Source organism: Zonotrichia leucophrys, chromosome 15 (genome assembly GCF_028769735.1).
Source record: "Zonotrichia leucophrys gambelii isolate GWCS_2022_RI chromosome 15, RI_Zleu_2.0, whole genome shotgun sequence".
NCBI lineage: Eukaryota > Metazoa > Chordata > Aves > Passeriformes > Passerellidae > Zonotrichia > Zonotrichia leucophrys.
In genome coordinates this window covers 3,671,414-3,683,623 of record NC_088185.1, presented here as the reverse complement: position 1 = coordinate 3,683,623, position 12,210 = coordinate 3,671,414, and the positions used below count along the sequence as shown (strand labels likewise).

Here is a 12,210-nt window from a genome sequence, read left to right as displayed (position 1 = left end):
AGCAGTGGGAGGGGTCCCTTGTGATGGCAGAAGGAAAATGACAATCTACGTGACATAACATTCTCAGTACAAATTTCAAATCACCCAGTGCAAAACAACAATTTATTAAACTGTTTAGTGCAATACAACAGGATTGGTAAGATTGGATGTAACACCCTGGAGTTCCTGAATTCAAGGGTTGCACTGAGATTCTTGAGGTTTGATGTAAGGTGAAATCCCAACCAGATGTTCTCTAAGGGGTCACAAGCACACAAAAGTTTACTGGCAAAATAGAGAATTCAGGAGCTCTGGCAGAGTCCAGCCATGATTCACCATTAACCATACCCCCAAATTGCACATCCATGATTTTTGAACCCTTCCAGGAGGTGACTCCAGCACCCCTGGGCAATGCTGTGGTTGATGTTCATTCTCTCTTTCCATTGAAACAAATCAAAAATGATCTGACTGCACTGGTGACAGATATTTTTAGCTTGTACCAGCCTTTCTCTTTCTGATATTTAAATATTGGGTTGGAAAGGGTGAAACTGCTAAGCATTTCTTTTTTGCATGTGTTTGGCATATGCAAAGGCAGAGGGATGTGGGTTAGCAATGCCTCGTGTGCACTTTGCTGCTTCTCCTGCAGGGAGCTGCTCTAGGAGTGGCTCCAAATGTGTTTATCAGGGACAAAAGTTGTCTCCTTCCCCTTTGTCCTGCACCTTTCTTTGCTGGAAAAGGTGGAACTGCCAGGTTTCAGGGCAGGTTTGATTTCAGTGTTGTCTCTCAAATGTCTGGAGGTATTTTTTAAATTTTGTTGCCAGTGAAGAGTTCAACCATTGTGGATTAAAATACCCCTTGTCCTGCATGGGTTTGGCATCAAGTGATTGAGGACAAATTGGATATATTTGCTTTTAATCAAAACCTACTATTTTGAGAGAATGGGGCTTGGGGAGAGGGAGAGGAAATACAAAACCTCTGCAAAACTCTGTGAATGTGGCTTTAAAGTCACAAGGAGCCTTTTGGAAATATTGTTTTCAATGTTTCTCCAGGTCACAGCCTTGTCTGTGAAGTTTAACTCCGATTTAAGATGTTGGAGTTCCCAGGATATGGCATGGTTTGCTTTAGGAAAAGGTTTATTCAAATGAAACCTACTTAATTTCTAGTGCACTTGTTTTAATGAAGTCAATGAGAAATTTATGGTTTGTGGCAAATTATTCTGTCCTGACAACTGCCTTATCTGAAAGGCAATGTACTTGAACATAGCTCAGAGAAATTGGATTTGATAAACACAATCTCATTTCTTTTTTTTTTTTCCCAGATGTGAATTTGCAGGAAATATGGGATGTTCTGTTGCAGCTGAGCTAAATTTCAAGTAGAGCTTTTGAACTTCAGGTTGATCTTTTATTTTCTTTGCAAGTCTTGCATTGCTTAGAGAGTTGAAATATCCCATTGTGCTTTGTTCACCTCTGAAAGCCTCACACTTTTCCTTTAAATATCTAAGTCATGTGTTGAAGAAAAAACCTTGAAAATGAGACCATTATTGACATTCCTGGTTGCAATCTTGGGTGCTTCTTAGTGCTAAAAATAAAACCACAGGGTAAATATTGCTTTAAATAATTAATTGAGGTGCTTTAATGTGTTTGGTGTCAGTTTTCTCCGGGCTGAGGTTTGTCAGTGAAAGCAAAGAGCTGAGATGTCACTGGGGAAAGCAGGGATTGGGGTGTGGAGGAGGGAAATTTGGGAGCTGAGTGACCACAAGTGGCAGCAAAAGGTTGGATTGAGCAGAGTGCAGGGCAAGGAGCTCTGCAGCTCCTCACTGACCTGAGACACAGCCAAATTCTCCTGCTTAGGTGGGCTGTGATGCCTGGAAATAAATACCACATCTGCCAGAAAATGGCCCTGACCTTTAAAACAGAAATTGTAAAATACTGATTTTTAAAGAGGTCTGGATCTTCCAGATTTGGGGTTGTGAGGGGAGAGCTCATCCCAATGCACAACTTCCTCAGGAGGGGCAAGGACCAGGGAGCAGCTGGAGCTGTGCCAGGGGGTTTGTGGTGAGGGAAAGGGGCTGGCACTGCCCAGGCTGCCCAGGGATGGGCACAGCCCTGAGGCTGCCACAGCTCCTGCAGTGTTTGGGCAAAGCTCTCAGGGACAGCCTGGGATTGTTGGGGTGTCTGTGCAGGGCCAGGAGCTGGATGGGGATCCCTGTGGTCCCTTCCAGCTCAGGACATGCCATGATTCTGTGAAAGGAAATCAGAATCTTGATAAGAAATGGGTGAGTCCTGTTGGAGTTAGCAAAGGCATCTCCAGCTGGGAGTGCAGCAGCCCTTGCTCAGAGCTGGGCTCAGCAGGAAGGTCCATGGGTTGCACTGGAGATCTGAGTGTGATTAATCAGCTACAAAAGGTCCTGAGAGAGCTGCCAGGAGCAAGGTTGAGGTGTTTTATCCTGGATTGCCTTTCTGAACCTGCTGTTGATAACCCAGCTGCTCTGCTCCCAACTGGGGCTTCAGCCTCTTCCAAAACAAGGTGGAATTCAGGCCAGAGGTTCCCCAGCATTCTGCCTGTCCCCCTCTATTGAAGTTGGAGGGAGACGACCCACCTTGCGTTGGTCAGCATCGACTCCACTTTATTCATCAATCAGGCACCTTTTATAACAGTGTTAATTCACTTCATGCATATTGCAAAATCTGAGCTCACAATAGGTCAGAGATTACACACCAACCCCTCCTTATGTTTCCAATACCAAGATTTGGGTTCTCAAAATTATTCTTGCTTTCCCAAAACAGCCAAAGATAGAACATCCACTTGTTATGAGAAAGCTGCCTGAGAACTCTGATGTGCAAGGCTCTCAAGGCCTTCATGTTTGTCACTTTTACCTGTAGTTAAAAATAACCTGAGAACCTCTGCTGTTCACAGAAGCAGGCTGTGAGAACCTGTCCCTCACAGCTGCCTTCTAGGCCATCCCTGAAAAAATCTCCAACACCCCTCTCTTCCTCCTTCCCCTTCCTCCCCAAAGAATGAACATCCTGCAGGGAAGAGGTGCCAGTTAGAAGAGAAGCTGATGCCATATTGTGGCTGTGGGTGTTCTCCATGGCTGCTGTTGTGTGTGTTCAGTCTGCCTTCAGTAGACATCTTTAATTCATGTTTTTCTTGTCCTTTTAGAGGGTCGCTGAAAACCTTTGTTCATACAGTGCATCTATTACAGAAACAGACTGAGCTGGGGTCCCTGCCTGTGGCTGATGTTCTCTACAGGTTTGTAGAACTTTTCTCCTTGTAGACTTTTCCAGCTGCTCTGAAAAATGTGTTAAGTGCATGTAGGGAGGAATGGCTTTAAAAGTGATTAAAAGGCTTTAGAGTTATTGAAAGCTTTAGGGAAGATTTAGTCATGTGCAGAAGACATTAGAAAATCAAACCTAAAAGCATTGATTGGGTTTTGGGTGTTTTGTTTTTTTCATTAAATATTGATGATTCCTTTAAATGACTTATGAACTCTGACAGAATAATTACTTTAAATACATTGTGGGCTTAACTTTTAATTTAGCTCATTTTTCCTACCGCTGTTCCTTATAAAATTTGATTTTATTTTCTGCTTAAAGGTTGTTGCTTTTGGAGGGAGGCCCTGGATCCCCCTCGTGCCTGCTTGGAGGGAAGCACATCGTGTCCTGGGGCTTTGAGGACATGTTACCTGCCCCTGATGCCAACACTGGTGCCAGCAGTGAGAACAAAGGTGAATTATTGCATCCCTGTCACCACCAGCAGAGGAGGACAGGATGCTTTAAGTGCTGACAATTGTTTAAAGATGAATAAAGTAAAACTTTCGAGTTGGGGCTCAAGAAATGTTGCTGGAGAGCAGCTGCTGGTTTGAACTGTCAGGCTGTGGGAAGCAGTCCAGTGATCCAGTGACCCTTCCTGACTCCAGTGGGAATTTTTCAGAGGGGTCAGGCAGAGTTTGGATTAGAGCACAATCCCTGCCCTGTGCAGTGTCCCTGTGTTCAACAGCCAGCTATCAGTGCCACAGCACGTTTATTTTCAGAAGTACAAGTTCATTGTTTTGTTTTTCCCCTCTTCCCTACTCTGCTTTTGTTTCTACCCAGTTGAGTTTGAAGGTTTTTTTTTAATGCTTTCTTTTGTATTTCTTTTCCTGAATTCATTCTCAGTTTTTACTGCTTTGTTTGCTTACTATTTTGGTAATAAATAAGAGTTCACATGGTTTTAGAAATATTAGTTCAAGCTTTGATGACATTTAATGCAATCCATATAGAGTTTAAAAATCTGAGGTGTTATTTTACCTGCAGATTTATTGGAGACATCTCTGTTTAGCTGTTTAGGCAAGAGAGTGAGTGGACTTTTCCTTCCTGAGCTGAGTGTCCAGATCCTGTGAACTTCAGTAGATTGACTGGACTTGTGTCCCATCTTGATTATTAATAATTACTGCTCTGTGATTCAAATACATTTTGTCCTAATTGAACTGTTCAGAAGTGGAAGGATCTGAGCAGCTTTAGGATTTGTCAAATCACAGAGTTTGGCAGAAGAGAGATCAAGGCTCAGTATCAGATTCTTCTTCCCTCTCACACTGAGTGAGACCATCTGGGCACCTCTGATACTTAAAGATGTGAAGAAACCACTGGGTCTGCTGGGCTGTGCCTGTGTTCCAGCAGCTCTTGGAGCACCAAATCATACATTTAGTATTAAAAAAGGGCTGCCATGAGCATGGGGGTGCAGCCCCCAGGGAGAATTGCCAGCTGGAATGCTGCAGTGACAGAGCTGCTCTGTGCTGTGCTTGCTCCTGCTGCAGATGCAGACCTGGGCCGGTGCCTCGCGGCCGACGGGCTCTACCTGTACACCACCAACTCCGTGGGCAGGGGAATCAGCAAACTGGGCTCAGGCCTGCATGGAACCCTGAGGTAAGGACACTGCCCTGCTGCCTCTCCTGTGCAAGGGGGCGTCCACGGCCCTGGAATCCGGCTGTCTGGTGAGGGGCGAAGGCCAGGGCCCCTGCGCAGCTGAAGCCAGCTCCCCTCGGCGTCTTGGCCTCGGGCTGAGCTGGGGGATAGCTCGGAGCAGCGCGGTGAGAGACGAATTAGGAGGCGACCACTTGCTGGGGGTAAACTGTCGGTTTATTACAGAAGAACCAACAAGGAGGGGAAACACCCAGCAAATGGCCCCGAACAGGGGGCAGGAGAGGGTTTTAAGGGAAAAGGGGGGAAGAAGGCAGGGAAACCCGGCTATCCAATAGAAATACATATTTGGAGGTACGAAACATAACTGATATACCAAAGTAACCAACTGTTATAAATCATAGGAGGGGCTCCGGGGCTACAGCCAACCATAACTCCCAGAGAAAAGAAAATTCTCGAAACCTGGGAGGAGAGAAGGAGTGATTGACTGAGCCCAAGGAGGAAACAACTTTCACTTTATAAGAGAAACCAGGGGAGGAGCAGTTTCATTTCTATAGCAACCTAACTGACAGGGTCCTGGGAAAGGAAGAAACCATTTAATACAGAAAATGGGGGGAGCAAACTAACAAACTTAAGAACACACCACAGCACTCCTGCACAGCTGCTGAAACACAAAGGTTCCTGACTTGGGACACCTCTCCTGGGTGTTGGGAGGATATGGAGCTTGGAAGGAGGTGATCTCTAAGGTCCCTCCCAGCCCAAACCAGTCAGTGATTCCATGATATTGTGAATTTTCATTAAATGCTGTTTTAATGTGTTGTGTTTCTCATCTGAAATTCTTATTGAGTGTGTGTAGCCGTGATATTTTCTAAAAAATCCTTCCCTTAGGATTTTTCCTCCTGAGAAGCTGAGAGGCCTCAGGAACCAAATGTAAACAATGGTTATCTGCTGCTGTGGGATGCAACGGGTGGATCTGTGATTGGTCTCCTGTGGTTGTTTCTAATTAATGGCCAATCACAGTCAGCTGGCTCAGACTCTCTGAGACACAAGCCTTTGTTATTTCATTCCTTTTTTTCTATTCTTAGCCAGCCTTCTGATGAAATCCTTTCTTCTATTCTTTTAGTACAGTTGTAATATAATATATATCATAAAATAATAAATCAGCCTTCTGAAACAGGGTCAGATCCTTGTCTCTTCCCTCATCCTCTGAACACTGTCACAAGTGTGTTTTGTCTAAAATTAAAGAACAAGTTGAGGTTGGAAGGGGCCTGTAGAGGCTGTTAGTTCAATCTCCACAGCAGCAGAATTTTAAATTCAGTTTTATTTTTTAATGTCTAGTATGTTGCTTGATTCTCTGCTGAGAGGAATATACTACAGACCAGTTCTGTGACTTCTTATTTATAGCTGAATTTGTGAGTGTTTGTTTGCTAATTATGTCATTCATTAAGTAATTAGTGCAGCTGTGACTCACTGCACCTCCTTGCTTCTTCATTGCTTGAAAACCACGAGGCTTTTTACGCTTAAAGCCTTTCACAACAAAACTTGCTGACTTGAATAAGTTCAGTCCAAGTTCAGCACTACGGTTACATTGTGGTTGTTATTTGAAATAAAACCCAGGGAGGCAGGGCAGGGTTGATGGAGTCTGAGCATCCTGGTGGGTTTTTTGCAGGGGGTTTGTGTACTGCCGGAACGAGGAGCTGGAGACGGGCTGGGTGGCTTTTGGCAACGGCAAACTGCTCCATCGGCCCGTGTCCTTTGATAGCAAACCTCACTACCTGTTCCAGCTCGTGGATCAACATACCCTGCAGGTAAAGGGGGCAGCAACAAAGCAGGCTGAGTGAATCATGCTCATTTGGGCTTTGATTGGTTTTATCCTTGAAGTTTCTTTGTTTTGTGAAACCGTTTTTCTAACCCGGCCTTGAAGCGACTCTGTGGTGAATGTGGAAGTTATGGTGGAGATGTTACTGTTTCAATGTGTCTTATGTATAAATATATGTATTTATCTGTAATTTATCTGTAATTTATCTAGAATTTATCTGTAATTTATCTGTAATTTATCTGTAATTTATCTAGAATTTATCTGTAATTTATCTAGAATTTATCTAGAATTTATCTAGAATTTATCTAGAATTTATCTAGAATTTATCTAGAATTTATCTAGAATTTATCTAGAATTTATCTAGAATTTATCTAGAATTTATCTAGAATTTATCTAGAATTTATCTAGAATTTATCTAGAATTTATCTAGAATTTATCTAGAATTTATCTAGAATTTACTAGAATTTATATGTAATCTATCTGGAATTTATCCAGATTCTATCTAGAAACTATCTAGAATCTATCTAGAAACTATCTAGAATCTATCTAGAAACTATCTAGAATCTATCTAGAATCTATCTAGGATTTATATGTAATTTATATGTGATTTATCTAGAATCTATCTAGAATCTATGTGTAATTTATATGTGATTTATCTAGACTCTATCTAGAATCTATCTAGAATTTATATGTAATTTATATGTTATCTATCTAGAATCTATCTAGAATTTATCTGTAATTTATCTAGAATCTATTCTAGAATCTATCTAGAATCTATATGTAATTTATATGTAATTTATATGTAATCTATCTAGAATCTATCTAGGATTTATATGTAATTTATATGTGATCTATCTAGAATCTATCTAGGATTTATATGTAATTTATATGTGATCTATCTAGAATCTATCTAGAATCTATCTAGAATCTATCTAGAATATATATGTTTATCTCTAATTACACTGTTCTGTATTATGGGGTACTGGTGGAGTTGTTCAGCCTGGAGGAGGCTGAGGGGAGGCCTCAGCCCAGCCCACAGCTTCCTCAGGAGGGGCAGCGCCAATCTCTGCTCTCTGTGAGCAGGGACAGGACCCAGGGGGCAGCTGGAGCTGTGTCAGAGCAGGCTTAGCTTGGGTGTCAGGGGAAGGTTCTTCCTCCAGAAGGTGCTGGGCACTGCCCAGGCTCCCCAGGGAATGCTCAAGGCTGCCAGAACTCCAGGAGGGTAAATGAGCCTTGCTTGGTCTTATCCTATGCAAGCTGTTCCAGCTCCAGAGCTCAGTCCCCAAGGGGACTGGGTGCCAGAAGCCAGCTCGCTCTCAGACCAAGGCCGCGGGTCAGCCCTAGCAAGCAGGGAATATTCAGCTCTTAGTGATCAGGCAGCTCTTGTGATTTCAGCTTTGCTTGCTGGGTAGCTTTTCCCTTGGCCTAAGGCTCCAGCAGACGGCAGAGAGAGGAGAAGCAGAGGACGCTGGCTGTTCCACGAGTGTGGCTTTATTGCAGGGTCTGTGAAGGGTCTCAGCTCTTCTTCTTCCCAGTTAGTAGGGGTACAGTGTGCTACTTTTATACCCTTGGCCTGGATCCAATCCTGACCAATGGCAAAGGTGTTAGAGTGACCATAAGTGACCAATAGTAGGGTTTAACACAATATTGCCTTCCATGGCTATAGGGATAAGGTACAAGGCGGATGTCCCTGGAGACAGGAAACTTCTTTGCCGCTGTGTCAGCATTCTATTCTCCAAGGGGCCCTGGCTAAACCTGAGGGGTTTACTACAGGAGGGTTTGGTCAATGCTCCCAGGAATGCACAGGGTGGGATTTTTGGGGTGTCTGTGCAGGGCCAGAGTTTGATAATGATCCCTGTGGGTCCCTTCCCACCCAGGATATTCCATGTTTCCAGTGTGGTCACTTCTTCAAGCAGTCAAACAACAGCAAAATGGACTTTGATTTAAATCAAGAATATGTTCTTTCTGAGCAGTTCTTTGTTCTCCCCCTGTCCCAAAATTCAGGTGTTGTTTCAGATCTGGTTGTGATTTGTAGATAAACAACTTTGTAAAACTCAGGTAGTTTGTTTACTTTGGGATTTTTCCTGCTGTGGTTTTAAGGGTGGATACACACATTTATGTCCAGTGTGTTTCCTGACACTGAGAATGTTTAATTCCCCTTTTCTTCTCAAGTTTCAAGCAATGTTTAAGAGAAGTTGCAGAAAGTAGGTGACTCAATAGGATGTGTATTTTCCTCGTGGTACTGTGGGTTTGTTCTCCATCATTAGAGAGGAGATGATCCTTTTATTTTTAGATAGGTTAAATTTGAGATCTATGAGCTGGTTTGGATATTTGGCAAATATCACAGAATAGCTGTTGGTAATAAATCAATGTAATGCTACTACTAAGTCCAATATTAAGCCTCTTCTGCACTAACTGCATTTGATCTCTATTTATTTTTCATACTGTTCATACTTGTAAGGCCAAACTGCACAATCTGACCTGTTAAGATGCTTTGTGTCTCATAGGTATGTCAGATAATCCCAATGCCAGTAAATCACTTCCCAGTTGGCAGCACTATGACCACCGTGCATCTTTCTTCAGATGGAACCTTTTTCTACTGGATTTGGTCTCCTGCAAGCCTCAATGAAAAAACCCCCAAAGGCCACTCTGTCTTTATGGATATTTTTGAAATTATAGTAAGCAAATTGTGTGTTTTCTATGCCTGATGTTGGTAGCATAACCAGTTTAATTAAATATCAGCATTTTTTAATTGACATATTAGGTTTGGATATTTATGGGCGTGATCTGAATGGATTTATGTGAAATAACTGAACAGAACAGAAGGTGAACTGTCCAATTCCATCTCCAGAGGATGATTATATTTAGCAATATGAATTCTCTTGTAGCATAAAATGTGGTTTTTATGTCTGCATTTCTGCTCAGCAGAGGAGGATGGAGTGGGATGGTGGAGCTGGGATTGGGAGGCTGTAGTAGTACAACTCATGGAAAATCCCAAACGCTCTAAATCACATCTTCATTAAGAGATGCATTCTGCAGTAAAACATCCCCTGAACATCATGGGCTGAAGAAATCATTGCTCACACTTTTTGCCTGGAAAAAGGATTGAGCCAAATGATTTGCAAGTGAAGCACCACTAAGAAAATACAAGAGGATTATATCTTTTTAAACAGAGTTCCCTAAATAAACTCAAGTTTAGACAAGCAATTCTGTCTTTAAAAACAAGCAAAAATTGAGATATTTAATAGGATATCTTCTAAGATGTTAGATATCTTCTATTAAATTATTCTATTGAACCATGAAGTCACAAACAAAAAAATATTCCTGTCTTGCTTTCAGAACTTTGTTTTTGCAAATCGCTTCATCTTCCTGCCTGATATTATTCAGGTCATCTCTGACCTACGGATTCCAACATCTAAATTATTTTTTTCCCTCCATTTCACCAGGTAGAAAATGGCATTTGTATAGCAAATCCTCTGCAGGAAAGAATTATCCTGATGAGGAAAGAGGGGGAATCTGCCAAGAGCATCAATGAGATGCTGCTGAGCCGCCTGTCCCGGTACCGCGCCTCCCCCTCGGCCACCCTGGCTGCTCTCACCGGCTCCACCATCTCCAACACCCTCAAGGAGGACCAGGCAGGTCAGAAACACCTCACTTTTCATTTCTTACCTCACACAGCCTCCATCCTGCTTATTACTCACCTCTTAGCACAGGTTTAAAAAAAAAAAAAAAGTGATTTTTGTCTTTTTTCCCCCAAATCCGTAGTTGGAAGATCCTCACAAATAAGTATTTGCTTAATGCTGGAATTATGAGTTCCTTTGGTGAAATTAGGATTGTGAGGAAACTTTAGGGATGGAAAATAAGAAGTTTAGGGATGGAGAATTTGGAAGAATTTTCCAATTCCATTATTGCATTAGTTTGGGGAATGTGGTAATTGCATTTCTCTGCTTGCAGCTCAGCTGGGCTTCTAATTGGTGTGTAAAAATGGCCTGCAGGTTAGAAAATGGAATTATTGCTTCACCAGTCACTGGAATATTACAAATCTTAGGTGATTTTGCACTTTTTTAGGTTATCTGCACAATGTTTGGGTATTCTTTTGTGGAAACAACCAAAGTTAATGAGGGAATCTTGACTGAGCTGCACTGATGGCTTTCAGGATGATCTGGAGCTTTGTTAGATTTCTCTGAAGATTTTTTTCAGTTTATCTTGAATTATTTCTCTTCTTCCTTCACAAGTACATGAGTTTTCTTTCTTCAATTTGAAACAATTGAAAGTATTTCCATAAAAATAAATTATACATGAAATGGCTCTGCTTCCAGGGAATTTGGCAAGGAGTTAGCTCAGAGAGCTATTTTAAAGGTTGTGTTTTGCCATTTAACAACTCAAGTGCTGCAGAAAAAGGAGAGTAAGTGGCTATTCTTGGCTAATTCTTGAGTCAGCACTCAAAAAGTGTTGATCAGCTGTTGCAGGAAGGAGATCATTTGGGCTGTCTACGTTTCATGAGGAGCAGGAGAACTTAAAATAGTAAATGCATAGTGAATCTCAAGTGATATCTATATGTGAGGAGACCATTTGGCTCCAAGTGCTTTCAATGTAATTATCACCACACAATTCTTAATAGTTTTGGTTATACCTAATTTTTTATTTATTTTATTTGGAAGTTGTTTCTGTTAGTTGGATAACCCATGAAATTCTTTGTAGCCTTGTGGGGATTGGATGTTGAATAACCCAATGAAACTCTGTAGCCTTGTGGGGATTGGATGTTGAATAACCCAATGAAAATCTTTGTAGCCTTGTGGGGATTGGATGTTGAATAACCCAATGAAATTCTTTGTAGCCTTGTGGGGATTGAATGTTGAATAACCCATGAAATTCTTTGTAGCCTTGTGGGGATTGAATGTTGAATAACCCAGTGAAATTCTTTGTAGCCTTGTGGGGATTGGATGTGTGAGGTTGGGAGGCCACAGAGAAGTCATGGATGCCTCAATCCCTGGAAATGCTCAAGGCCAGGTTCATGGAGCTCTGAGCAACCTGGTCTCATGGAAGGGGTGAAGATTGGAATGGGATGATCTCGATCCAAACCATTCTGGAATTCTGTAGAACTTTCTTAACAAACCTTGTAAATACGGATTCCTTTGAAGCCGCGAGCAGAGCTCTGCCTTGTCCTGCAGAGGTGCAGTTTGTGACCTGTCTCTGGTGCACATTGCAGCTGCCAACACGAGCTGTGGGCTGCCCCTGAAGATGCTGAGGAAGACCCCAATCTACACCTGTGGCACCTACCTGGTGATGCTGGTGCCACCGCCGGGGGGCTCGGGCAGCTCGGCCACGCGCTCGCTCTTCGGGGGCACCAGCGCTTTGTCCTCCTTGAAAAGTAAGTCAGGGCCATTGGTGGCATGTCCGGTTTTCGGCTGTTTGGGTGGCCTGGAAAGGCCCGGGGTGGCCTTGGGGCAGCCGCGTATCAAAGGACGAGAAGAGGCTTCAGTTCTTCTTTCGGTCTTTATGTTTATTAATTGTTTA

At 42.6% G+C, this 12,210-nt stretch overlaps 1 protein-coding gene across 1 annotated transcript in view; it reads left to right on the top strand.

Moving 5' to 3' along the window:
* Positions 1-12,210, top strand: part of HECTD4 (HECT domain E3 ubiquitin protein ligase 4) — an 82,527-nt gene that overhangs the window by 14,730 nt on the left and 55,587 nt on the right. The window contains exons 3-9 of the mRNA XM_064727221.1: positions 3,139-3,228; positions 3,573-3,703; positions 4,772-4,880; positions 6,544-6,682; positions 9,201-9,371; positions 10,140-10,332; positions 11,903-12,064. Of these exons, the coding sequence (XP_064583291.1) occupies positions 3,139-3,228; positions 3,573-3,703; positions 4,772-4,880; positions 6,544-6,682; positions 9,201-9,371; positions 10,140-10,332; positions 11,903-12,064 (995 nt within the window). The remainder of the gene's footprint in view (positions 1-3,138; positions 3,229-3,572; positions 3,704-4,771; positions 4,881-6,543; positions 6,683-9,200; positions 9,372-10,139; positions 10,333-11,902; positions 12,065-12,210) is intronic.